The 27,368-nt window shown below is 45.3% G+C and overlaps 1 protein-coding gene across 2 annotated transcripts; it reads right to left on the bottom strand.

The window, feature by feature from the left end:
• Nucleotides 1-445: 445 nt before the first annotated feature.
• Nucleotides 446-27,368, bottom strand: NEK9 (NIMA related kinase 9). Of its 2 annotated transcripts, XM_063160272.1 has the most exons (23): nucleotides 27,165-27,368; nucleotides 26,724-26,753; nucleotides 25,733-25,910; nucleotides 22,828-22,883; nucleotides 21,896-21,966; nucleotides 18,064-18,169; nucleotides 14,987-15,118; nucleotides 13,896-14,006; nucleotides 13,266-13,330; nucleotides 12,220-12,270; nucleotides 11,374-11,566; nucleotides 10,028-10,172; nucleotides 8,858-9,058; nucleotides 8,428-8,474; nucleotides 7,438-7,593; nucleotides 6,911-7,019; nucleotides 6,222-6,383; nucleotides 5,675-5,845; nucleotides 5,403-5,462; nucleotides 4,652-4,842; nucleotides 4,262-4,426; nucleotides 3,376-3,588; nucleotides 446-2,984 (listed from the first exon to the last, which is right to left on the bottom strand). In XM_063160272.1, the coding sequence occupies exons 1-23, from the start codon at nucleotides 27,351-27,353 to the stop codon at nucleotides 2,862-2,864; spliced, it is 2,925 nt and encodes a 974-aa protein (XP_063016342.1). In that variant the 5' UTR covers nucleotides 27,354-27,368; the 3' UTR covers nucleotides 446-2,861. The 2 variants fall into 2 exon arrangements, with proteins under 2 accessions (XP_063016342.1, XP_063016343.1); XM_063160273.1 differs by lacking the exon at nucleotides 26,724-26,753.

Raw genomic sequence — 27,368 nt, 5'->3', positions numbered from 1 at the left:
GCAGGAACAGTTGGATGAGCAGGTGTCAGGCAGGTTTTCCCTTCTGTAGGCCTTAATGATCAGTGAAGATATTCTGAGAAAAACAGGTACTTCTTCCCTTTAAGCCTCTCTTCCCATTACTCATTTCCCCACTTGGCATTCAAACCGTGGAAATAAACATACACACACAAGCTCCTGACGTCACTAGGAGGAGACGTAGCAGTATGAGAAAAGAATGGGTTTTTTGTTTGGTTGTTGTTGGTTTCTTTTAATGAAGGGACACAGAAACTGACTTTTTTTTTTTTTTAACCAGAGCAAAGAATCTAAAAGCCCTTTCACCCTCTTTCTATAAGCAAAAGAAAATAACCAAAACCAGAATGCCAAAAAAACAGATGACTGTATGCATATTTCCCTTTCCTTTCTTGGAAAAAAAAAAAAGACAAGAAAAGGAGTTCAAACACGGGAGTATGAGTTTAAACATTTATTTAAACAGAAATTCCAAACCACTCCACCCTTTAACCTTTCAAAGAAAGACAACGACAAACTAGTTTTCAGCCAGAGTGTCAGAGCAGGCATAAGTTGTGTTCCACTACAACAACTCAGTAGCAATACTAGCAGGAGACCAACACATATGGAGCTAGCACTGCAAGAAGGGGAGAAGTAAAAAGGGTTTGAAACTGCTCAAAGGCACTTCTGCCTGCCTGCCTTTCCGTTTTCAGCCCAAGACAAAGGTGCTACCTTTAAACTGTTTTTTTTTTTTTGTTGCATAGCTGGCTGGTGTGAAATCTGTGGTCTGTAACAGGCACAACCTGGATAGCGTGAATCCTCTAAGGCACATATGAGATTGTGGAGCACAGGGCATCCTCTGTCAGGAGCCCTAATCCTCCACTAGATCCAAGGGGAATCCAGTCTGTGCACCTAGCTTCCCAACTGCAGAGCATTGAGAAATGAGGATAGCAGTGCACTGCAGGAGAGCGACTCTCATCAGCTTGGTGCTTGCTTTTTGGACATGGCTCAGGCTCAACGTTTCAGTCCTCAAAGGCACTGTTGCACTTAACCAACGACCCTCAAGCCGGGACCCTGACCTGAGAACTGGCTCCAACGCACGGGGGGGAAAGGAGAGCAGAGCCACAAGGGCAAACAAGCCTGGCTGTACCAGGGCACCTGGTTCTCACTGCCTCCCAGGAGGGCTCTCCTCCTGCCCTGCTCCTGGCAGCAGTGGACAGGCACTCTGGAACGATTCTTGCCCTGGACACTGCATTGGGAAGACAGCACTTGATTGAGCTCCCAGATACTAGCAATAGGCACCAAAGAAGTATTTAAGGAGCATTATGTTACGAGCAAATGGTTTGGCATCCACTTCTAGAGACAAATGGAGAATGCTGGATTCCCCGGAATAAGTCTCTCAAAAGAAGCCTGTCAGAGGTGATGTGATATTCACCTCCAGTAGACCTAAGGCAATTCTAGTAACATGCCATCGATGGGGATCATTTAAACCTGATGAAATCATAACCCCACTCTCACAGCAAAGGTGAGAGGAACTCAGGACTCCTTGGCGGCACCAAGTAAGGCAGGGGAGGCTAGCTGCTCCCAGGGATCCTACCAATCCCATTAGCTTTACTTCAAAGTCAGTTTGCTAATAAATTTAAGGGGAATAAAATTAACCTCATTCTCTAACCTCATTTATTCATTTTCTCTAGAAAATGAATAAATCTTGAGCATCAGACCATGCCTCTTCCCATCTCCAATTTTCTTGGGAAAATGTCTCACTTCTTGAAAGAAGGTGAATTCTGGACTAAGATTTGATCATTCGTGGTCTTTGGGGAAGGCTGCATCCTGAGATCACAGCAGTAGTGACGTATTCTGGGTAGGAAATGGCATTCCAGCTTCATCAGAACACTGAGTGGAAAAACACGGATTTTTCCCACACCCACACAGAGTGTAGGCACAGGGACTGAGCAGAAGAGAAGCCAAGCAGGGAGCAGCTACAGGCTTATGCCAAGAAACCAGAAACTCTGGCACTCAAACCAAGTTGAACAGCTGGAGCAAGAAATGGGTAACTTAGTCTGAGGCCCAGATGCTTGGCATCTGGTTGGGAGACATGTGGTCTGAAACCAAGAACTACAGATCCAATCTCAGACAGTCCCCACTACTGCTACGGGAAACACCCGATTCACTCATCTTGGTGCATTGCCTGGAAGTTGGAAAGCCCTCAGCACCCAGAATAAAGCCTTCAAACTCTGTCTATACAGACCAGTGGACTCAGCCATATGGCCAGAAGCTATGCCTCGAGGCCAGGGACATGCTGTCTACCATGATCTCCCTAAGAGGAACATCTCCACTGCCTCCAGAATGACACATTCGCTGGTCCCTCTGCACCTGAGCAGAGGGAAGCAGCCTCACTGCCGGGGCCTTACCACGTGTTAAGGAGAGGATCCTAGTCCTTCAGCCCTCTGAAGTGAAGGTGGCAAGTCTTAGGGCTCAGCCAGCTTCAGTACAGAACATGTTTCCTCCTCTCATCTAGAGATGCAGTGATGAATACTGGGGTCCCAAAGGCAGCTCCCAGGAAACAGTGAAACAATGAAAGGGCCACAAGCTGCTACTGGAGCCATTGCCATAATGGGGCCGTTCTGCCTCACATGCAGAACTGACAGGTAAGGTACAAAGAGGAGCTGCTGCTGCTTCAATCACTGAGCTGGCCTAGAGCTCAAGGGCCCTCCCCCTCTCAAACTCACTCCCAGTTCATATCAAACGTACATGGGTGCTGCTCTGGAGCCTCCGGCCTCGCTCCTTGTCTGCGAGTGACCTGACGCCAGAAAAGCCGCTCTCTGCATTCGGTTAGTGTGCTGTGAAGTTAGATGGATCCCAGTGGGCTCAGGAGACTAGAGGTTGGAGCGGCACGAGTCCGTTCCCAGGAGACACCAGGAATCTGAATCCACATCAGGTTTTGGATCCACTTCCATCTCCTCTTTGGCTGTCTGTGTTCCTTTGGAATGAACCTTCACCTGCCAAAACACACAGCAGTTACCCAAACAGCACCAGGACAAGTTGCACAAAAGCTAGAAGCTGCACAAGGCCCAGTTTGTGTTCTCCACAGCCATTAGTTACTCTTTGCAACATATGACTGACCATCACTTCTCATCAAGAGAAATAAAGGGAAATCCCAAGTCCTCAAAGGGTGGGCTGTCCTCAGAGGAAACACTTCATTCTTGTTTTGCTACTACCAGAGCCTGCATCAGCAGCCTTTAAAAGAAACAGGCATCTTTCTTAGTCCCACCAAATTCTGTTCTGATGGAGATGGCTGTTAAGAGTTGTTCTCTTCTGCACAGCCTCCACAATCTGCAGGAGCATGGTGAGCCCTGAGCACGGATGTGCACCCAGATGATGGGTTCTCACCTGCTGCATTTCCTCCATCCTCCTGCAGAACCGCTGGAGTTGGGCACTCAGACGAAGGGTTTCCTGCTGCAGCTTCTTCTGATCATCCAGACACTGTAAAACCAGGCCTCGCAGGTGTGTCACCTCCACTTGCAGAGCACTGCACATGCAGCCTGCACTGGCAGATGCATCCTTCCCTTCACCACATGGTAAGGCTGGACTCAGGCAAGTAGGCTGCAGAGACATGGAAGGAAGGCAGGCCAGGTTTGAGTGCAAGGCCAGGAGCTGTATATGCCACAAGAAAAAAAACCACGCCCAGTGTTATCCCAGCTTGTTCCCTGACTTGCCAAATTTCTAGTAGGCAGGGTCAACAAGATACTTCTCCTTCTGTCCTCTGTACAAAGCCACTAGCTTCCTTCTTTTCCTGGGAAGCCTGTTCCTATCCTCCTAGCACCAAAATCCATACAGTTTACCCCCAATTCCCTAAGTGTAGGATCCATGCCTCCCTTGGGACAGAAAACTCCTGAAGTTAGGTAGTCTCACAGGTTGCAATTTCTCATTGATTTTCTGTATCAATTCATCTTCCTATCTCTGCTTTCTAAATTTCTGTTTTCTGCTAGGCTTCTGAGACCTCAGCTTCTCTTTTTTCCAATTGCATTATACACATTTTCCCACAGAACTGATCTCATTACTTTAAATCTGACCAAGAATCAGCTTTGTACTCCCAAAAAATCCTTGAGAATTTTTCTCTTTGCAGCATCATCTCTGATTATCACCAGCCCTCTCGTCCTCATCCAGATGAATTAGGCCTATCCAACAGTCTCTTCTCAGCTCTCCCCATAATTCAAATATTGCCATTTATGGTCCCCAAGAGCTTTTAGCCAAGCATTCACTTTGATAACATTACCCAGGGCTCTGTTTTGGGCTTGTTTAATCCAACGGGTTCCTCAGAGGCCACTTTGAGTCCTTGAAGTTTCTGGTAAGGAAGAGTCTCCTTCTCAGGCTCTGAAGATGCCATGCTCAGAGGAAAGGGGCTGTCAGGCATGGGGATGAATTCAGCATTCTCCAGCTCCTGGATACACAAAAGAAGCTCTCTCAGGCCTGCCAACTTCCTGCAGGTCATTTCATCCCAATCAATGCACCAACACCCTCTTGTGGTTAAACAGGCAGCGAGGCTTTAAGGGCTCCGTGCAACACAGCTCTAAGAACCTATCAAAGTATCCCTCAAAGGTGGAAGGGGCCACCCAGCTCTCCCAGCCTAGATGCCCTTTAAGGCATTTCTGAGAAGCCACATTACCTTCCGCAGCCAGCCAGGGCAGGAGCTGCTGTCAGCACTGTTGCCTCCTGTAGCTTCTGCAGTGCTGATCCAGCCCCCCAGCTCACGATCTGCTTCCATGGTTCCCCGAAAGCCCCCACTGGGATTGGGGGTTTCTGCTTCCTGTTCACGATCCTCTTCCTCTCCTCCCCCAGTTGTGCAGCTCTGAGGCACTAGCAAACAAAAGGGAAAACTTTTGTTTGTGCACCTCTGCTATTCCTGTTGCAAACCCCAGATGGAGCAGAGAAGATGCATAAATGTGTACTGTATGCCCATGGTGATAGCACATGCTAGCATTATTCCCCTCGGCAGTTTAGCTCCTAACGTTCCCTGCAGGCCTCTCCACAAGGGCTTGTGTGCAGCAGTCTTTTGCAGTTTCTTGGCCCCAGCCCTCCCACAGGTCCAAGAAACTGGACTTCACCTCTCCAGCAACTATAGCCCCTTCTCACATCAGTCCCCTTCAGTGAATTCCTCTCAGCTTTTCCTTGTCAAATTGAAGTTCCTCAACAACAAAGGCCTCTCTGCACCCATGTTGTTTCTCCTGTTTCAGGTGTTGCTTCCTTGGGTTTGGGCCATCCCTTCCTGTGCATGGCACCAACTAGATTTCTTCCTTTTGAGCTCTTCTGTCAGGCCTTTCAAACACAGAGAAACCATGCTGCAGGACCAAACTTCCTCCACTCAAACTAACCACTGAGTGGACTTAAACCAGAGCTCCTCAGGGCATGTTACTTACCAGTACCAATGGACAGACCACTGCTGTTGGATCGTATTGTTTTGGAGTTCAACACCTTTTCTGCAAGGAGAGAAGCATGCTTTCAGTCAGAGTGCCACACAGAAAGCAGGATAACTCCTACAAAGCCAGTGGTGCAGGCCTATGGCTCAGAGCAGCTTGCCACATTTCCCCCAGAAATTTGGCCTGTTCTCAGGCAAGATTTATACTCTCCTGACAAAAGAATATATCATCATAAACAAGATCTCAAAACTACATCCTAAATTTACACTTACCAACAATGATGATGGTGTGCCAGCCACGGCATGACAGGTCTGGAACATGATGCAATGATCCAAATATTGGCCGAGGCCACGAGGTACAAATATCTGAGCCATGAGTTCTCTCAGTCGAGGTCATTGCCAGCCGCCCGTTCCCGCCATTACCCCAAGCAAAGATATGGTTGTCTGAGGAGAGAGAAATTCAGGGGCTCAGGTCCCTCCCTCCTTCTCAGCCTGCAGTTGCTGTAAGGATCAGTCTTTCTGCTGTAGCTGCTATCCCAAAGTACCTAATCCACCAGCTCAGTTTTGACAGTGGGAGAACAAACCAGTAACAAACCTAACAGGGAGCCACCAAGTCAGTACTCTGCAGCCTTAGGGACAGCAAACACTTGGAGGTGCACAGGGGTGATTAACAGGGCAAGACAGCCCCAGGCCAGGAGGATTTCTTTATTTTAGGGCTGTGCTGCAGGGCTGGTAAATGAAACGATCAGTGAGAGCCAGTTAACCCCTCTGCAGATTAAGTTTAAAGTAACCCACCACAACTTGGCAAAGAGCCACTCACCATCAGTAGCAGCTATGGTGAATTCATCTCCACAGGAAACCCTGATCACCTGCTTGCCCCCCAAGGGGCCTCCCAGCAGGTTTATTCCCAGGTGCTTCTTATAGTCCCCGACACCAAGCTGTCCACACTTGTTGGAGCCGAAGGTCAGCAGGCGGCCTCGCTCTGCCAGGAGGAAGGAGGAGACAGTCACAGTGAGGGCCCAGCTCTGCAAGCAGCCATGAGACAGAGCACAGGCAGCAACAGGAATGGCTCTGCTGAGTGGCCAGCCAGGCTGGAAGGGGACAGTGCCAACCAAAAGGAATGGGTTTAGCCTGGAAACAAACACCTCCCCAGTTCCTTTTCCCACTGCTTCCCTTTTCTGATGCTGGGGGTTGGGACTCCTCACAGTTCTCTAACTGATGTGGCTTGGGCAAAGCCTAAATTGATCACAAATAATTCCTCTGCTAGCCCAGAGCATATTTTCCAAAATTTTTTTTCTCCCCTTTAAAAAAACAGGAAGGCTGACATTGCTGCTTCAGCTGGCCAGGAAACAAGACTGCTGAGAAACAGGAATCCTGAGTTCCTGGAGCAGGCATGAACCTTGCTACCAAGAGCAAAATCCCCAGTGTCAAGGGCCAGGCTGAAAGGGCAAAGTTGATGTAATGTAATTCAGCAACCAGAATTCAGTTCTTACTACACAATGCTCTCACCATCAATAGAAGCTGTGTGTGTCTTCCCTGGAGAAATGGTACGGATCTTGTAGAAGGACAGCTGCTTGGCCAAAGTAAGGGAAGTGGCGTATGGCACCTCACAGTATGTCTGACAAAAGATGTGGGTAAGCACAGAGTGAAAAAAATCACACATTCATCAGCTAAGACCTACTCATGCCTGACCACAATATTAAACCTAAAGTTTAGGTTTAATGGATCTAAAGTCTAGGTTTTAGGACCTAAAGACAGTCCTAAAACAAGTATGATAAAAACCTGCCAGAATCTGTATCACTGGATAAGTCACCAGAGCAGCTCACTCTGTTTCACCGCCTCAGATCTGACATAAGCCCACAGGGCAGACAGAAAACTGAGGAACAAATTGCCCCTTCCCACAATCCCAGTATCCATTGTCTTGACTGGAATTAAAGCATTGGCATGAAGCTAATGAGTACTTTGTCAGAGAACTTCCATTTCCCCATATACTACTGATTGCTGGAAGCTGGAGCCAAGCATCCAACCACACTCACATCATGATTGATTATCCCTGCTGTGCACTGATTCAGGCCCAGCTTGTTGAACTCGTTGAGTCCACATGCCAAGACTTTGCCCGTCTGGGTAAGCAGGAAAGTTCCATCACAGCCACAGTGAACGGACACAATGTTTAAGGTCTTCGGAACATCCACCTAGGTGGAAGAAATACATCCTAAGAAAATAAAAATCCCAACACCTATTACATGGAAGCTGGCACATGGAAAACATATGAGGGTAGAGCAGCGGCACAGCTAGTCTGGACATTATCAACAGCCAACACAGTTACTTTGAATGAAGCTGTAAGAATACCATAAAGTCTGTAGCATATGGAAACTCTGGCCACAATGCAGATATTCAAGGCAGACATCAGTGACCAGCACAGGAACATGAAATATGATGCACAGGCAACCTGGCCAGATGGGCTCTACAAACAGCAAACACAGTTAGGTGAGCAGGACTGGGTTTGTGTCTGTGCCATGTGGGTGTGATACTATGTGATCACAGATATTTGGCGTCCAGGCACATCCTTATTTGTTTCTAATGCACAGAGGGCTGGAATACTGCAGTTACCTCAGCATTGTATTTCAAGAGGGTTTTACTTTCAACTAATCTTTAACTCATTATATTAGATTCAAAGACTTGCAGTAGTTGCACCGCTGTAAGTTTTCTCTACAGACCCAAGGTAAGCCATTTGGTATGTCTCACTATGATTTCTACAACATCTGGCATTTCCAGTTCCATCATGGAAATCAGAGCAATGAAGCTCTAAGCTATGATGCTGTCTGGTTTGTGAGTGGTATGATGATCTGACATGATCGCTAGGAGAGAAATGAAGCAAAATGAAGGGAAGCAGCAAAGTTAAAATCCTTGAAAATTCTATAATGTCTCAGAAAAAAACACCTGAGCCTCAGAGAGAGAGTATTTCCAAACAGCAACTAATTTGGATTTATGCCCTTGCAGATTTTAAGAAGTAGTCACGGCCCTACCTTCTGAGGGGTGTAGTGATCTTCTTCTGAATCCAAGCCCAAGCGTCCTGCATCAATGAAAATACTGCAGTTAAAATGGCCTCCCCAAGTGCCCATATCTAAGAACTGGTGTTGCCTCTCCACAGTCCCAAAATGATCTCCCTACAGAACTAGAATCTCCCTGCTCCCCTACATCCATCATCGCCCACCAACCCCATTCACAGAACCATTGGGAAGCCAAGTGGCACCTTAGAGCTTTCCAAAGTTCTAAGGCTTCAATCTCCAGTTCCCCATTTTTACAAGGAAAGAAAGTCCCAGAGAAACAATGGTTTTTGCCCCCAGGGTATATACCAGGCAGCCCTCACCCAGGCCCTGCACTGCACACCTGCAGCAGGCCCCTTTCCAGCAGGCACGTCCCAGTACCTTTAGGGATCAGGGAGACTCTACCTACCGTACTCTCCACAGCCCCACGTGTAGACTTCTCTGTTCCTGGTCAGCACTGCCACATGGTTATCTCCACATGAGACCTGCTCCACAGCATTGGTAAGAAAGAAATCCAGCTGCAGGGGCTCAAGCACTTCAGAGCCATAAGCCTTGTCAACGCCAATGCATCCATAATAGTCTGAGCCAAAGGCATACACCTGGCCCTCGTCTGAAGGACAGAAGGGAAGCTTGGTCAGCACATGGGGCTCCTGTTGGGCTGCATATTAACTTCTTAGGACATGGTCAGAACAACTTTCCTGCAATATTCTTCTTTAGTGCAGAAGAATGTCATCAGGAGACTATGGAGTCCTTTCTTGTTCATGTTAAGATGGATCTTACATGACAACCTGTAGCTACCTCAGTGCCAAAAAACCTTTGTCTGAACCTGCCAATTTCTTTAACAGTAACCCACAAATTGATTCTGTGGCCATCTAAGTCACTCCTCCCGCAAAATGACCACCTGAGCTTATCTCTGTCAAATTTCTGCCTTTTCAGCACTGGAAAAATAAGCTTTTTGAGAATAATTTCCATGGGTAAAGCAGAGTCAGATTCTTCTATAATAGACAATACCACACCTAACACATCCTTTTAAAGTATGATCAGGGTTAGAACTAGAGACAGCAAGCAGATGTCAAGCATTCTGAATTAAACAGTAAATCCTAGATACACATTCTTTTTCATCACTGGGTGATTCTTTCCCCACACAGTCCACAGAGAGTTCCAAATATACCCACATTCTTGATTTCAGGCTTCACTATCTTTAGTGTGAGCATGAATGGAGGCAACACAACCACAGGTAAAAGCAGAAACTCTGTACAGACACATAGATTTGTGGTCAACACCCAGCTTTATCACCAAAAAGTAGCACATCCTTAGCAAAATCCCATCCTTCTTGGGAGTCAAAATAATGTTGACCCATCTCAAATGTTGAGATACAATCTATCCCAAATGCAATAATGTTGGTACTATCCTCCAAATTGAGGGATGAGTAGCATATGGGGCTCTCTCCTTTGTGCATGAAGCTGCTTTGCTAATCTCATGGTGAAGGCAAACACCTCCAACAGTTCAGCTAAGTGACAGGATTTGTCAATGCCTACATATCCTTAAGAGTCTGAGCCAAAGGAGATCCAGCTCTCACCCGTGATGCACACTGTGAAATCATCTCCACAGGACACCTGGCGAATGGCTTTGCCCTGAAGCTTCTCCACGTGCTTTGGCTGCCGGTAGGAAGCTCGGTCTCCATGTCCCAGCTGCCCGTGCAGCTTGGTGCCCCCCTGCATATTCTGCAAGACAGAAACCCCTGGTGAGGTTACATTCCCAGAACCCCACAGATGCTGTCAATAGCTAACAGTAAACAACAGAAGCAAACAACAGAAGACAGCAAGGAGCAAGAGAAAATGTTCTGTCTGCTCTTGGGAAGAGACTGACATCTCTGAACATACAGCAGGCAACAATCTCAGTGGCAGCACAGACTTTAGTGCAGTGATGCACTAACAAGGAGGGATCCAGTCTCAGGTCAGCACCTGGTGAGGAATCCCTGCTCCGTCCTCATCTGCCAGGCTACAGAATCTAGTCCCTGCTGCAGGACTGAAATTCATCCTTCAGCTTTTTGAACTACTTTTCTAAATCCTAATGGCTGCAAAGAAATGCACAACCTGAAACAAATGTCATTGACATGGCCCATCATAGTAACTGTACAGGAAAATTATACAAAATAAGTACTGTTGAAACAAAAACTACTAAAAGCCAGCTGAAAGTTTTTAGTGCTTGTTCTTGCAGGAACATGCAGCAAATTACTCCAAGCTGGACTCCTCCTATTTGGATCTCTTTCCTTTCCTACTGACTTCTAACCTGTTTTAACATATTCTGTATCATCAATATAAAAACCCATGGAAGCCAGGAAATGACCTCCATGTCAGAGACCATCTCAACATGAGAAGACTGAATTCAATTGTTTAAAATGCATTATATGCCAACATTTTTATTCACTTTAAACTATTCCAGAATTTCCACTCATCATAAAAGGCAGAGCTGTTTAGCATGAGATCCCTCTGCTTTCAGATGGAAGTTGCCTTGCAGATGACAACTGTATTACAAAAAGGTCACTCATCCCACCCATTCTGATCTTGAAAAACCTCCTCGAAAATACAAAAACTGAGAATCCCTAAGTCTCCACTGCACGTCTAAGTAGTCAGGAATGGAATGAACACCTCAGGAAGAGATGTTTGACTCAGTGTTTGGGCCTGCAAGACCACAATCTACAAACCTCAAGTGCACAGCAAGTCTCCAAGACACTTTCTGTCACAAAAGAAAATGTCTCCCAGAAAAACCCTTGCCTTGGGAGACTTGTGTCAGCCCCAGCTCAGATGGCCTCAGTGTCCACTGCAGTTGGAATTCTCCCATTCCAAGCTCATGAACAGTCAGCAGTAGATGTGAACCCCCCTTTCCCACCCTGACCCGCCTCCTGCAGCTTGTCTCACTTACCACCCAGGTGTAGAGCTCCTTCTCCACCGTCACCACAGCAAAGTGAGTGTTACCAGCACACACCTGGCGGGCACTGCAGCCACTTTTGATGGCATCCAGCTTCTGGGGAGTGGACTTGCCACCACCCCAAACATACACCTCACTGGTGCGGGAAGTCACCACGGCAATGGGAGCCTCGTTCACGGTACTTGACCTGCACAAGACCCCCCCCAACAAAACACATATGCTTTCATGAGTTTGCATTCCCTGTCATCATCCATCTTCCTGCTGTTGTCTAAGCACTTTGCTCTTCACAACCATTCATGGTTTTTATTTTCAAAAATAAAATTCAAAATAAAAACCAAATGCTTTTTGATAAATAACAGACAACCAGCTATACATGTCACAGAAGCTAACTGCTTCACAGAGCAGCCCTGCTAACAGGATTGCTGGGAACTATGCTGAAGCTATGCTATATCAGGTTTTATAGAAGATATTTATTTATATTAATGTAATATTCATCATTTAGACAATCGTGTTCCTCCTGATGAAAGGAATCTGTGTGAAAGGAGAGATTTACATTACAACTCAGATATGTAGGCTGCAAAGATGACATCCTCAGTAGGACAGATTAGAGCTGGATGGGACCTGCTGAGGTACAGCTCCAGCCATACAAATAAGTAGTATATAAAAGGCAGAGTAAAACAAAGGACAATAAGCACGCAACTGCTGTGTCAAACTTCTAGCATTCAGGGATCTTCTAAACCACACTGTTCCATTAAGGCTGTCACAGGCTAACACTCTCAGTTCCTCTCTGGGGAGCTGTTCTCTCCATACTTCCTTTCAAACACATGTCTAAATAATTACCTTGGTCGCTTATTTGGCCCATTAAGCAGCGTGACTTTCTCTTCCATCTCCCTGCCAAGGGAGAAAAAGGATTTTAGGAAACAGCAACATAGTCTATGCAATTTACTGACAAGCAGCACACACAGACTGTTTTCCTTTCCAATAAAATGCTGCTGCCTCTTGGAGGAAGCATGGCAGCTGTTTACCAGCTCGCAGCAATACACAGTAAGTAGGGCAGAAGTAATGTAGCACACAGCTAACAAACTTCTAGAGAGCTGAGGACAACAAACTATGTCTGCATGAAAATGCAGCCAACCAATACCCATATTGCACAAGAATAACCTTAAAAGGCTAAATACTATCAGGATTTGGCCTTTTACCAATGCCTATAGTGAGACAAAATTCAAGCTCTGCTGATCACCAAGCAAAAGAGTATTGCTGTAAAGGACTAAGTCTGCTGTTCCCAAATAAACCAATGTGGAATAAAAACAGCCCAGAATTACTGTCTTGTTCATGACAAGATAGTGTGTGCAGGCTGATGGTCTAAACTAAGCTAACAGGGGCCACTTTCAATGCAAGTCTCTCTCAAAGAGGGAGACAACAAAAGGAAAAAGCGGGAGTCTCTATATTGAAAGTATATCATTCTCTATACTGAATGATCATTCTCTATACTGAATGATCCATATATTTTGAATATATATATTCAAAATGGCTTTTTCCAATGACTGCAAGAGGATCTCTGTGACCCTTCGTTCACAGAAATTTGAAGAGTAAAAAGAAGCATTCATCAAAGAGTCTCAGAATGGAATACCTCAAGGTTCTCAATACAAAAGCTTCTAAGGATGCAGAGACCTTTCCCATGCACCAACAGAACATCAGATCAGAAGACAAGACTGCAAAAATGTGCTTTTCCCCTAAGGAAAATGAAGTACTTAAATATCTGCCCGACATCAGTCTAAATTCACTTCAGAAGGTTGCTATGAAAGCATAAACACCACCAGTCTGCACAACCCCTCCTGTGTTCCCTGTCAGCCATCCAGGTTTTCAGGAAGACCATCTGAGGTTACCTCCTGCGTTTGCTGAGGAGGGGATGTTCGAGCAATTCATCTGCAGTGGGTCTCTTTTCTGGGTCCTGAAAGAAGGAAGCAACAAGTAATTCTCTGGGAAATATTCATCATCTACAACAAAATCTTGGGCCAGAAGACTCATTCATTCAAGCCTGCCTGGACTTCCTTCCTTCACTCCCTTCAGAAGGGAAAGGAATCAATTCAAACATTTAGAGTGAATAGGGATAAATACTACAGATGTGCAGGAGGGACTTGCATGCTCCAAGGTATTAATACTATGTTTGCTCTCAATAAATTAATTCCCTACAGAATGCCAGAGCCCTAAGAGACTGTACTGAGATGATGCTCCTACATTCACAGCACTGCATTAAAAAATAATTGCTTCCGCCAGCCCATTAAATACTTGTGATCACAGTAAACCCAGCACACCTCCAGATCCTGCAGGACTGAGACAAAGCTTTCAGAGGACTAGAGAAAGCCCAACCTTAGTGATGCCTCAGGCCTCACAAAAATTACCCTGCATCAAGAGCTCACATACTGAAACAGGCATGTCATTCCCCTTCACCCATGAATTCCATGGCTGAGACAGCTGGGAATGGGTATCTGAAAGTTATAAAGTATTTCACCAACCTGATCAAGGCAGGAGTTCACCATCTGGATCAGCTCCCAGGAGTAGACAGTGGAATCCACCTCCATGGCACGATTTCCCTGTACAATCTTCACACAAAGGTTCAAGGGATTCTAGGCAGAAACCAGAAACCAGTCCTAATGGAACCAAACTGGACAATGTGTCCAATGGGGAGAGATGCTGTAGGCCACCACTACTTTCTTCCTCCATCTCTGATCAGGACAAATCCCTCTTCTTCCCTGCCTAGCAAGTTCTCCAGAAATCTAATAACAATTCCTGCAGAAATGGTACCTCTGATAGGTAGGACTTGGCAACATCCAGCTTTTCACCAAATTCTCTAACAGTGCAAGGAGATCAGGCTTCTCTGTGCATGAAATCTCCTCTGTGGTACACTGCCCTTAAACACAGCACAGCAGCAAAGCCTGGACTTGAGAGCCATCACTGGAGAAAGTCAGGAAAGGGTGGTATTTTCACATCTTTTCTTTCAGGGTTACAAAATCTTGCCTACAACAACTAGCAGCTTCTCCCATCATATGGCACAAACTAGCAAATCACATGTCAGCCAGCAACGCTCCTTTCACCCTCCCCTAAGCCAACTTGACCAGACTTCTCTTGCAGCCAAGTTTTGAGAAAGAGTAACAGGATCTAATTTCATGAAATGTGAAGGCCAGAACCTTTTGCTACAGAATGCTACACAGAAAATTCACAGCTAGTAATGCTAAAAGAGCAAGAAGACTACACAGTCACAAACCTCCTCCTTGTAGTGAAAAGGACACTTCCTTCACAACCATGATACAAATTAGCAGTTATTATTCTGCATCTAACAAACATGAGCTGCAGACAAGGGTGGGTTTGGCAGAAGCCGGGGAGGCTGCTGCATGAAGGCAGGAGGGAAATCTGCATGAAGGGTAAAGGGAATCATGCAGATATTTTCTCTGGCTATAGCTGTCACTCTCAGGCCACTGTTTTTTTTAATTAGTAGATTTAAACAAAAACAAAAGAAAAATATGACTGAAGAAAACTATGAGCTGAGTGTGAATCTTAGGACAATAAAAAATAAGGTTATTCAGTCCATATTGGTTTGAAGACTTACAGTAGCATCAAAGGTCCTCTTCAGAGTAAGCAGCTCAAAGATGACACAGCCCACAGCCCAAATATCTGATTTGAAGTTGTATTTCACACCCTGGCAGAGTTCTGGGGACATGTAATATGGAGTTCCCACCAGCTAGGAAAAAAAAAAAACATTTAAAAATCAGGAATGATCCAGCAGCTTTCAATTCAGGAACTCTGTATCCATTCTGTTCACAGAGGACAGAGCCAGACACAGCACTGGTGATACACCTCCCTGATGTCCTGGAGGAATGGGAACAACAAGTACACTTTTTCTCCTGTCAACCACAAACCTGTCTGGCCCTGAGCTTCCTAAGAGATCCTAGACACCTCTCTTCTCATGTACCTGATGTGGTACAGACTTCTCACTAAAGTAATAGTCACAAAAACACAGCAAGGACTTTCCCCTCTCTTAAATATACATCATTTAGGGGTAATCAGGGCTTATGTACTGACCAGGCATATGGAAACCATCACACAAGGCTGAAGATAAAGGATCTAGCAAAGCTTCCAAATACAGATGCCAGACCTTGGCTGTGGAGCCATGCTGATCACAGGATAGTGCCAGGACAAAGGCTGCTCTGTCTCGAACAAAAAGAAGGCTTCCTTTTGGGTCAGTATGCAGAAAGCTGGCTTGAGTCCCACCCAAAAGGCCTTCACTTCAGAAGTGGACTTTCCTGAACAATTCTTTTGTGTAGAACAAACACCCCCACCACACAAAAATTCAAACCCCTGCATATAAACACAAAGGTCTCCAAGGTACTGCAGAAGCAGTGGCTTAGCTCAAAGTCACAACAAGGAGACACAGAACAAACGTGATAAAAGATGTAAGAATGAAGCTTCCAGATGAATGGAGCTCACTCCTTAGAAAGAAACTAGACAGCAAAACAAAGTAAGAGAGAATTTAGAAAAAGGAGAAATATTTATAGACGACCTCTTTTCAACTCTCTCAGCAAAGCTCCAAGGAGCTTTACAAAGCCTGCCCTTCATGAGGCTCTGCAAGTACACTGGATACCTAATGGGCACATTGAGAGTGTGCCATCTCCCTCCCATTTCCTGTCACAGAGCCTGACCACTGCAGAGCTACACGAGTCCCTGCCATGGGAGGGTTCAGGAGCCCTGAGATTCTGAGTATCACACAGAGAACTAGGACACTCTACATAAACCTTTTCTAAACAAAGGATAATCTAAGCTTTCTGTAAGACAGATGTATTTTCTGCATCTTTGGTAAATGGTAGAAAATGATAAATTAAGAAATCAGCGTTTAGTAAGAAAGATGTGAACATTCTACAAAATCACAATTTGACTGCTACAATTACAAATACTGATAATAACATGTTTTGCACTCATTTCCCAGAAAATTACTTCCAGTCTGCCACTGGTCATTAGGTTACAAATTGAGCAAGTAGACCAGGGGATAGCCAGCATGTAAAAGTCAAAATATGGTTGAAGGTGTGTAGTTCAAAATGTTTCATATGTGAAAAAGGAAAAAACAATGTTTGCAAGGTCTAGTAGGTATAGATGAATAGAGAAAACACAGGCAAAAACAAACCTGGAAATTCACAGCACAGATTGAACTGCCTCTGAAAGTCAGAAGGCCATGAAAAGTGTGACAAAACAGAAGTGGCTCTACTGCAGCCCAGCCTAGTGAAGGCTTTATGCAGAAGCCTTGAGTTCCCATTTACAGTGGAACTGCACAATAGTGCTCATGTTCTGGAAGGAGACTGGCAAGTATTTAACTACACATCCTAACAGAACACCAACGCCTGGCCTTAAATTGAATGATACAGGCTGGTAAGAGGAAGTGTGAGCTGGCTTGTGTCCCAAACTATAATAAAGGCTTTAGCAGACAGGAACTTCAGACAATGTCTCCCTTTCCAAGCCTAACACTCACCACAGAAATTAATGGAGCTGAGAAATCCAAGCTGAACCTTGTAAGCGCCTGCAATACAGCTTACCCTGCGTCATAACTGGCTGCAAAAATGCTTTCTGGCAGGGTCTGGAACAAGGCCAAGTTTGACAGCCTTCTGGCAGAATTAATCTCTCCTACAAAGCTTTGTCCCCCTTCAGGAACATTACCAATAAGCCATACATCTGGTTACCATAAGAAACACAAGTGCCTTTCTTGCTTCTTCACAATCCAGTTCAGAGCCTGAATATTAAAGAGATTTGAGACATGCCTGTGGCACAGTGCAATGTCAGGCACACACATCCAAGCTATCTCAGATCCACCTGAGGCAAAATTTACCTGTTAGCATAGCAGCATGACAAAATTACTGTAATTTGTTAAGCTGGCCTTAACTAGCCCAGAGAAGAGTGTTGCTGTGATGTGACCATAGTGCTGTCTCTGTCCTTCAGCTAGCACTGCCTTCCTGTTACACAGACTCACCTTTAGAAGTATCATGCCTAGGGGAAAGAAGAGCAGTGCTCTCTAGCATGGCTACAGCAGCTCTGGTACAATTCTATTCCCATAGTGGCACCTATCTTTAGTCTGCTGCTGCTTTCCAGAGAGACAGACCTCCAAAAGGTAACCTGGGAGCAAGGATAACTGGAGGCTGCAACACATCAGCAAATATGGCAAAGTTAGTGAGACAAAGTTAGGAAGTAAAGTTCTAGCGAGGTGGGTGCCAGTCTCCAAGTAATAAGTGACAGGACAAGAAGAAATGGCCCCAAGTTGCACCAGAGGAGATTTACACAAAATTCTAGGAAAAATTTCTTCACTGAAAGGGTCAAGCATTGGAACAAGATGCCCAAAAAAGTAGTTGAGTCACCATCTCTGGAAGTGTTAAAAAAAAAAAACCTGTGAATGCAGCACTTGGGGACATGGTTTAGTGATGAACACAGCAGTGCTGGGTTAACAGTTGGACTAAATGATCTTAGAGGTCTTTTCCAGCCTTAATTCTATGATACCATAACACTGAAGGAAACTGAGGGGTGAGGAAAAGGAAAGTAACAGAAAACGAGCAGCAAGAATGTACAGCATCCCTGGTCTTCTGCAAGGCATGCAGAGATGAAAGAAAAACACAACTCAGTTTGCACACGAAGATGGCAGATACTCACAGTCTCAGCCATAGAGTACTCAGAGTTCAGCTTCTTTGCCAACCCATAGTCTCCCAATTTAATCAGGTTTGCCTTGGTTAGAAAGATATTTAATGTCTTTATGTCTCTGAAACGAGAAAAAGAAATTCAAACACTTGAATACGCTTACAGATTTCACAGTTTTTCACAGATTACTGTATTTTCCCCCTAAAATGAGCTACTTGCTACTCTGCCAGCACTCTGTCACACATATGTACACAAAGTTCTCCAAAAGCAATTTTGCCCCAAGTATCAGGGCAGTAACTGTAGTTGTCCATGTTTTATCACATTCCCACACAAACACAACACAGCTGCAGAAGCTCAGGCTCAGACACCTATGTAAGGGCCACAGATCAAAGATAGTTCTTTCTCCCCTCTCAGTTACTAAGAATGAAGGTCATTGAGCAGGTCTTATTTTTCTAGTTTTATAAATAGACCCAAGGCAGGAGATGCTGAGCTCACTAAAAACATAAGTATGAATATGTATGTATGCAAATATAAACACACACACAGAGGGTGTGAAACAGACGCCACTCTAGAACTTCAGCATTATGTCTACTCCTCAAGAAGAACTCTTTATAACATGACACAGATTCCAGCCCATGAGTTGGCTTGGCTGACTGAGAAAGCAAAGTCTGCATTTGAAGGGGGAAGGACACCAGAGCAGGCTGGTTAGACAGGAGCCTGTGGGCTGCATGCCAGTGTTGGGGGTGAAATCCATAGCCCAGGTGAAGTGCATCTGCACCAACACACACAGCATGGGTAACAAACAGGAGGTCCTGGAAGCCACCATGCAGCAAGGAAGCTGTGACACAGCTGCCACCATGGAAATGTGCTGTGTGCACCACTGGAGGGCTGCAGAGCAGCTCTTCATAAGGGACAGCAGAGCAAGGACAGGCAGTGGGGTGGCTTTGAACGCTGGGGAGCGTTTCAACTGCACAGAGCCCAGGGTCAGGGACAATATGGCTTGGTGCCTGTGGGTGAGAATCAGGGGGAGGATCACCCAGCCAGGATGAAGGGCTCATGTTTCATGATCACCAGTTTTGGTGGGAGATTTTACCCTGCTGCATGTCTGCTGGAAACTCAGCACAGTAGAGAGGAGGCAGTCTAGGAGGTTCCTGGAGGACAGATGTGGAGATAACTTCCTGACACATCTGGTCACAAAGCCTACTGGGGCAGTGCCTGCTGTTTCTGAACAGAGAAGGGCTGGTGGGAGATGTGGTGGCCGGAGGCCATCTTAGGTAGTGACCACAAAATTAGTTTTCAATTCTTGGTGAAGTAAGGAAGGAGATCAACAAAACCTCTACACCTTGGAGTTCTGGAGGGCAGACTTTGGTCTTTTTGGGACACTGGTTCAGACAGACCCTTGGGAAACTGCTCTTAAAAACAAAGGGGTCTAGGAAGGCTGGACACACTTTAGGAAGGAAATTTTAGAGATGCAGGAGCAGGCTGTTGGAGAAGCTGGTGGCCCATGGCTTGTGTAAGTGCACTCTTTGCTGGGTTAAAAACTCTGGGTGGCCTGGGCACAGAGCATGGTGGTGATGGGTGCCACATCCAGGTGTCAGTCAATAACCAGTGGGGTTCCCCAGGGCACAGTGTTGGGCCAGTCCTGCTTAATACCTTTATCAATATTTTGGACAAGAGGATTAAGTGCACCCTCAGTCAGTTTGCAGACAACACCAAGCTGGGCAGGAGTGCAGATGGGTTGGATGGTAGGATAGGCTCTAGAGTGGGATCTAGACAGGCTAGATCCATGGGCTGAGGCCAATTGTAGAGGTTCAGTAAGGTGAAATGTCAGGTCCTGCACTTGGGCCACAACAACCTCTGCAGTGCTACAGGCTGGAGGCAGAATGGCTGGAAAGCTGCCCAGCAGAAAAGGACCTGGGGATGCTGGCTGACAGCAGCTGAACACAAGCCAGGGTGTGCCCAGGTCACCAAGAAGGCCAGTGGCACCCTGACTAGTATCAGAAGAAGTGTGTCTTCTTGTTTAAAACAAATAGGATTGTTCCCCTATACTCGGCACTGGCAAGGCCACACTTCAAGTCCAGTTCTGGGCCCCTCACTGCATGAAAGACATTGAGGGGCTGGAGCGTGTCCTGAGAAGGGCAACACAGCTGATGAAGGCTCTGGAGCACAAGTCTGATGAGAAGCAACTGAGGGAGCTGGGGGTCTTTAGCCTGGAGAAAAGGAGGCTCAGGGGAGCTCTTTCCACTCTCTACCACTGCCTGAAAGGAAGTTGCAGCAAGATGGGGGTCAGTCTCTTTTCCAAGGTAACTGGTGACTATTGTCACAAGAGGAAATTGCCTCAGGACACGCTGGGAGAGGTTCAGGTTGGCTATCAGAAGAATTTCTTCACTGAAAGGGTTGTTAAGCATTGAATGGGCTGTCCAGGGAAGTGGTAGAACCACCATCTCTGGAAGCATTCAAGAAACAACTAGATATGGCACTTAGTGCTATGGCTTAGTTGACATGGCGATGTTCAGTTTGACTCTTGAGATCTTGGAGGTCTTTTTCAGCCTTAATGATACCATGATTCTACGTATTATGCCCAAGAGATCAAAAGGCTGATGGCCAAAACTGATAGAAAACACTCTCTCAGACAGAGTAATCTGTGTGTAGTTTCACAAATCAACACAAGAGGCTGGAAATAGAGAGGAAGCCCTAGCAGCATGATATGCTTTTCATGGCCAACACTTCTTAACACCCACTTTTCCTAATGCGCCATCAACAACTTCCCAGTGTAGGTCAGGAAAACATCAAGTAAAGCAGCACTTTGCATTCATCCATTGGGGCATCACAAAGCCCTGGGTCACTCTGACAACGTCTGGAGCAGAAAGAAATCACTGCAAACATTTAAACAATTGTTCAATTCGTTATTATGGAAGGATTTGGGGCCACACATGTTCAGAGGTGGTAAGCAGGAAATCACTGCAAAGCAGGACAGACATAGCATTTGCCTCAGGCCAAAAACTTAGGCACTATTTGCTGAGTGTAGGCTACCAACCCCTCATTAGCAAGGCTTGCCAATTACTAAAGATTCAGAATGGCAGCAGCCAGAATGCTATCCTACAGAAAACATCCTCACACAGCTATCCCCATAAGTTAGTGCAGCACATGATCCAACTGTGCTGAAAGTGGCTGTCTACATGTGCAGTACCTCCCAGAACATCGTGGCCTCCTTGAAACACACATAAGATGTGAAATTTACTGCTCCCAAACAGAAAAGGACAACAGAAAAAGGTAATTAATTACACATTAGAATCTCAGAATAACTGTCAAAATCACCACTACAAGCTAACAGACTGTACTAGCTCCTTAAGTAACAGGCCACAGAAATAAGATTCAGACAAATGCAGGACAAATCTTCACATGGGTTATATTAGAGCAATGGACAAATGCAGAGTCTTCATCACCATTAGGCTCCAGGAATTACAGAATGATGTACACATTGGCTTGCAGCTATTAACTCTGGAACAGCTCAGAAGTACCTTTGGCCTGTGGTAAATGCTCTTCCTACCCACTTTAACAAACATCATTCATGTGCTATCGCAATAAAGGGCAAATTTACTTCCTTCCTCTGTGGATAAACTCTTTGTTCACACAGCTGCAGTTCCAATTTCAAATATGAGATTTCCTGCACATTTATCACAAGACAGTTTCTAGCCCAATAAAAAAGGGATTCTTGACATCTAGGAGATGCTATTACACTGTGGAGAGAAGCTTGGTGCTTGCTTCAAACAAAAGAGCAAAGAAGTTCTTCACTCACCCCCATGAACTGCACTGGTTACCTCAGCTTTCTGCATGCCACACTTACCTGTGAAGAATTCCAGCTCGATGAATGCAGCTCACAGCTGATGCAATTTGAAAGAGATACCAGACCACCATCTGCACAGGAAGGAATATAAGCATAATGTGAGGCTTGAAAAAAATTCAAAAACACAAAACCCTACACATCTCTGTCACACTGAGGCACAGCAAGATGGCCTGGTCATACATTTAGATGCCCTTTCAGAAGTATGAAAATTTTAGAGTTTTCTAGTTTGGAAATCTCTAAAACAGATATTTCCATAGGTAGATTGTTCTACTTCCATTCATAGTGTCTGTCCTGACAAGCATTAGAGATCCAGTAAGTGACAAGACTTCAGAATGACAACTAATGACCACTTGGGAAACACCTACAGCTGTGCTCTCCAAAATATGAATTGGGACCACTAAATACTCTCCATGAGCCAGAAAACCTTAGAAGTTATTAAATAAGACAAGTAAGTGTAATCTAAAACTAATCAGCTCGGCATGCAGTGAAAGCAGATGGCAAAAAGTAAGTTTAAATAAAATAAAGACAGAAAATGAGAAGACAGATTCAACGAAATTACTTGAAAAAAAAAAACACATACAAAATTATTAAGAAGGGACAGAAACAGAGGGCCCACTAGGAAGAAACACAGAAAGGTTTAAAAGTTAAATGTTTGCCAAGATGATAAGGTGAAGAAAGCCAGCTCTCTTTCATTATCCTCCCTTGGAACTATATACTGCTTATAGACAGTTTAAAAGGAAAATAAGTTTCAGACAGTCCACAAATGCTTGCAATATTGAACAAGGAGGATACCAGCCCCCAGATAAACACAGAAATTCCCCACCATCACAATGAAAAAAATTGAAAAAATACACAAATAATCCTACAGATTATTTATGTATTTGCCAGAACATTAGGCCAGCCCCACTGCTCCCTCAACCATTCCAAATTACCTCTTCTTCAAATAACTTGTCTTTCTGTCGCAGAATCTTATCGTAGAGGTTCCCTCCTGTAATTATAAGTGAGTGAGAAAGACAGAGATGTTCATCTTAGTTAATGGCAGCAGTTACTCTGCTCAAGTGCTGCTGGGAATACTCAACCCCCCTAAGAGATCTGATCAATCACTACAGCTCTCTCACAGCATTCTTCACTTAAACTCATCAGGCACTCACAAAATTAAGTTCTTCTTCCATCTAAGAACTTCAGTGGTATGTTTAAGCCTAAGCAGAGACAATTCTCTAACACCACCCTTTAATACTCTCTGAAAAGCAAACCAGTAAGCTCAGCCAGCAGTCCTTACTTTTTTATTTATCTTTTTAAGTGTTTCTTGGGGTATGTAAACATGTATCAGGTGTACACCAAATCACATGAGATTGTCCTGCTCAGCATTGTATACACAAATAACACATTAAAAAAGAGAAAGAAAACAATTTTTAAGTCAGAGTAGTCCCTGAAAGCACAATTTACTGTCTTTCCCTACCTACTCCCTCTGGACTGGCCTCTTCTTTATCTGCCTTGCCAAATACACTGGTGCAGAATTCACAAAGCACTGACAACAGCTATACCACTAACAGAAGCCTGAAATCAGCAGAAATCTTTGGTGCATCCCATGACTTCAAGAGAGCAGACCGAAAATTAAGGAGAGGTAAAAGAAATTATGCTGAGGGCTGCAGGTATTTAAACTCCCTGTCAGATCAGCACCCAAACAGTAAATCCCAAAACTCTGATCACCTCCTGTTGTTATTCCAAATCCCAATTATCATATATTATATATATTTCTTCTCATTCGGCCTTGCTGTAACTTCTCAGCATTTCTTTTTTCTGCCTTATGTTCACATTTACAAATTAGCTACAAACTACTTTCACACTCACAATTTAACCAAAGTATTCACTTCTGCCTCTTCTTATGAATGTCTTTTCTAACCACTCAAACTTTGCAGGTTTTTAGTCAATTGTGTTTTTCATCTCTCTTTTTTTCTCCCATTTTTTGGCAGCTTTTTGGAACAAAAGAGCAGCACGATAGGTACTACATTGCCAAAATCCTACCCAAGGAGACAAGTTAGCTCTTGACTCATACAACCAATACCTCTATGCACACATACAAAAACCAAATTAATTTTGTATTTGTTTCATCTACTCACATCTAACCTTCCAACACAGGTTATTCTCTTTCCAATTACTGTATTTTATAGGATATTTCTTTCCAAATGTATTTCATTTGTATTCACTGATGTTATCCCATGGTAAATCCAAGTCTTACAGTACCACGATGTACACACGGAACTAAAGGCAAATAAATCAATAACTCGCTTTCCTCCTCTCTAAAATAGGGGCAACATTTACTGAAATTTGAAATTCTTTTCTAGATCTTCAGAAGAGACAAGCCAATTAAACAGTAAAACCTTTGGATTCTGAGAAGAAGAAGTCTGAAAGTGACTAGTCCAGCTTTACTTTAAAAATTACTCACAAATTACCTTGGGCTTGTACACGGTAAAAAAAAAAGCCAAAGAAACAACTATTTATGCATTGGCACAACCACTACGTGGAAGTCCAAACAATATTTCCTCTTTCTCATGTCCCTTGTTCTCTGCCATTCAGACACACTCAGGCAACACCAGCTATACACTCATCTCTTGGTTATTATCCCAAAGCCAACAGAGGCATTTACAAATGTGCACAGGCATCAAGACTACACAGCTTTTCTCTATGCCCTCCAACAAATTTATCATGGCCTCAAGCATGCAGTCTTTCCACGGCAAGTAAGCGACTGACACAGAGAGAGAATGCCTAAAATAAAAGGTGCCTCAAAGAGCTAACACTCCCCTATGCTTGCACTGGACTCCATCCTCCATAAGAACAAAAAGCAGAGAAGAAAAACCAGCTTTGGCCAAGCTGCCAACCACGGTATCTGACACCCTTCTAAAGGACGTTGCACAACTCTGTTGTGCTCTCCAACCTGTTCCAGTGAAACAATCTGTTGTATAAGGTGATCACAACACGACTATACCCTTTTCCAGCAAAAAATGTTTTACCAATGAGCCAAGGCTTAATGCAAGCCCTATACAAACACCAGATACTCTGCCTGGGGAGCCGTCCCACTCACCCAAAGAGAAGCCACACTGCAGTTCTAGGCAGGCATCCTGTTCCAGCAGTGTAAACTGTCTATGGGCTGCTCTTCCTGCCATCTAAGAGCAGCTGCTGGTCACAGCCTCATTGCAAATCCCGCTCTCACTCCATCCGAGCTAGGACTGCCTTCCCTACCAACTCCAAACACCATCATCTGAACTACTCTTGGACAGAATTTCAAAACTTTCTCCACCACCAGAAGGACCAGGTTTGTTGTTTGGGGTTTTTCAATAGTAAATGTAAAAGCTGAAAGCAGAAATCAGGGGAAAAAAACCTGACTGCAGCGTTCCGCGACATTTTTAAGCTCTGATTTATAAATGCCAAATTATAAACCTATTTAAGTGACAGCACTGAAAAAACAGCCCCGCTCTGCACTGCTAGAGATGGCCAGAGAGTCTCCCAGTCTTTTCCCACTGCCCTCCTAACAGAACACAGCAAGATGCATTGGAAGTGTTTATCACCAATAATCCACTCCTTTCAGCGCACCAGCCATTCAGAAAACTCAAGAAATCATCAACTGCATAGACTGCCTCCACTAACTACTAGGCTACTTTTTTAGCACCTGAGACACAAATCAGAAGGGTTCTCAGTCTCTTCTTCAGGAGCTATGCAGCAGCATTCACCACCACTCCTTTGCTCTCCAGACCCCAGAAACACTTGCTGCAGGTTCTGCAGGAGGGTGACCCACACACATGGCAGCTGCCTGTTCACAGATGGGAGTAGGGACCTCACCATTGCAGTACTCCAGCTCAATCAGGAGCGTGGTGTTATCCATGAAGTGATTGTAGTATGCGATGATGTTCTCATGCTGCAGCAGGGCCAGGATGACAATTTCGTTCAGAGCATCACGACGCTCCTTTTCTGACAGCCGGGTCAGGTCCACCTCCTTCCACACTACAAGCGAGTCATCCTGAGACACAAAAACATCTTTCAATCAAAATCACACTCTTATGAAGAGAACAGTATGTGCCTTTGTAGGAGGGAATTAAAATACCAGGAAAAGTAAAAGACTTTCCTGTCTCTTAGATATTTCAGAAAAATATTCCTCACAACTTAAGTTTTGAGGTTTGCAGTTTGTCATTAGAAACAGTCATGGCCTGAAGCCATCTTGCTAGCTGGCCAACACTCACTCTGGGGGAAAAAAAACCAAAACCAAAACACCAAACCAAGGGAAAGACACAGGGTTTGTTTTATTTCAATAAAGACTAAACTTACTCCTGTTCAGTAAAGGGAGAACATTGTACTTTTAGTGCTGTAACTGTAGGATGTTGTACAAGAGCATAAACTGTTACAAATATTCAAAGGAAAAAGCCTAAAGAGAAAAAAAAAACAAACAAACAAAAAAAAAAAAAAAAACAAAACCAAACCCAAACCAAAAAAACCTCTCCAAAACAAGCCAAAAAGGAAACCAGAATGACCAGAATGAATTTAGATTTAGTTTGCCCTTGTTAGGCCCACACATGTTGTCAGGCATGCTAGAGTGATCTCTTAAGTGAACAGTGTTCACTTATACCTGTGCAAGCCAGGGCACCTCAAGGTGGCCAGAAAAAAACTGAAGAACTTTCCTTTGGAACTAAATCAAAGCATTTTTCCTTGACAGCCACTAAAACCACAACTACAATTGAACTGGATGGTATTAAACGAGTTGGGAGCAACGGGAGGACTGGCTTCTCATCCAGTCTCCCCTGATTACACTGAAATGCTAAGCATGTGAGAGAGTTACCTGTATGAGATGACCCCATGTCCTCTGTAACTGGAACAAAACACAGAAAAATGAGTAGTCTACTAGCGTGGGAAGAAACTCCACATCTCCCTGCCAAACGTCAGGGGACCCAGGGGACTGGCAGTACCCAAACGCTACAAAGCCCAGACCCTGCACCCCCGGACACAGGGCTGAAGCTGTCACTTGGTATCCGGACTGTTCCCACAGCGGTGCCGGGGGATGTCACCCTGGGGGCTGTCAGTGTCATCCTGGGGGCTGTCAGTCACCCCAGGGGCCGAGCCCAGCTGCGGCTCGTCGGGCACCGGCGCCTTGGAGCTCCGGCCCTGCCGACCGCCCCTCCGGCCCCGGCAGCGGCCCCCGCCCCTCTGGGAGCGGCGCCGGGGCCCTGGGCGGGGGCGGCGGCCCGGAGCCCTTCTGCCGCCGCCGGGGCCGCCCACCTACCTCGGTGCGGCGGTACAGGGTGGCCTCGCCGAAGGCGCCGCGGCCCAGGGTGCGGATGGGGATGTAGTGCAGCTCCTCCTGCTCGCCGGGCACGCCGCCGCCGCCGCGGGAGCCGCCCCTGCCCGAGGACTCGTTGCCGAAGTCGGAGCTGATGGAGTCGCAGTGCCGCTCGTACTCGCCCAGCGACATGGCGACGGCGGCCCC

This window comes from Melospiza melodia, chromosome 6 (genome assembly GCF_035770615.1).
Source record: "Melospiza melodia melodia isolate bMelMel2 chromosome 6, bMelMel2.pri, whole genome shotgun sequence".
In the NCBI taxonomy this organism is placed as follows: Eukaryota; Metazoa; Chordata; class Aves; order Passeriformes; family Passerellidae; genus Melospiza; species Melospiza melodia.
The sequence above is the reverse complement of the archived record's forward strand: the minus strand, read 5'-3'. Positions and strand labels throughout refer to the sequence as shown.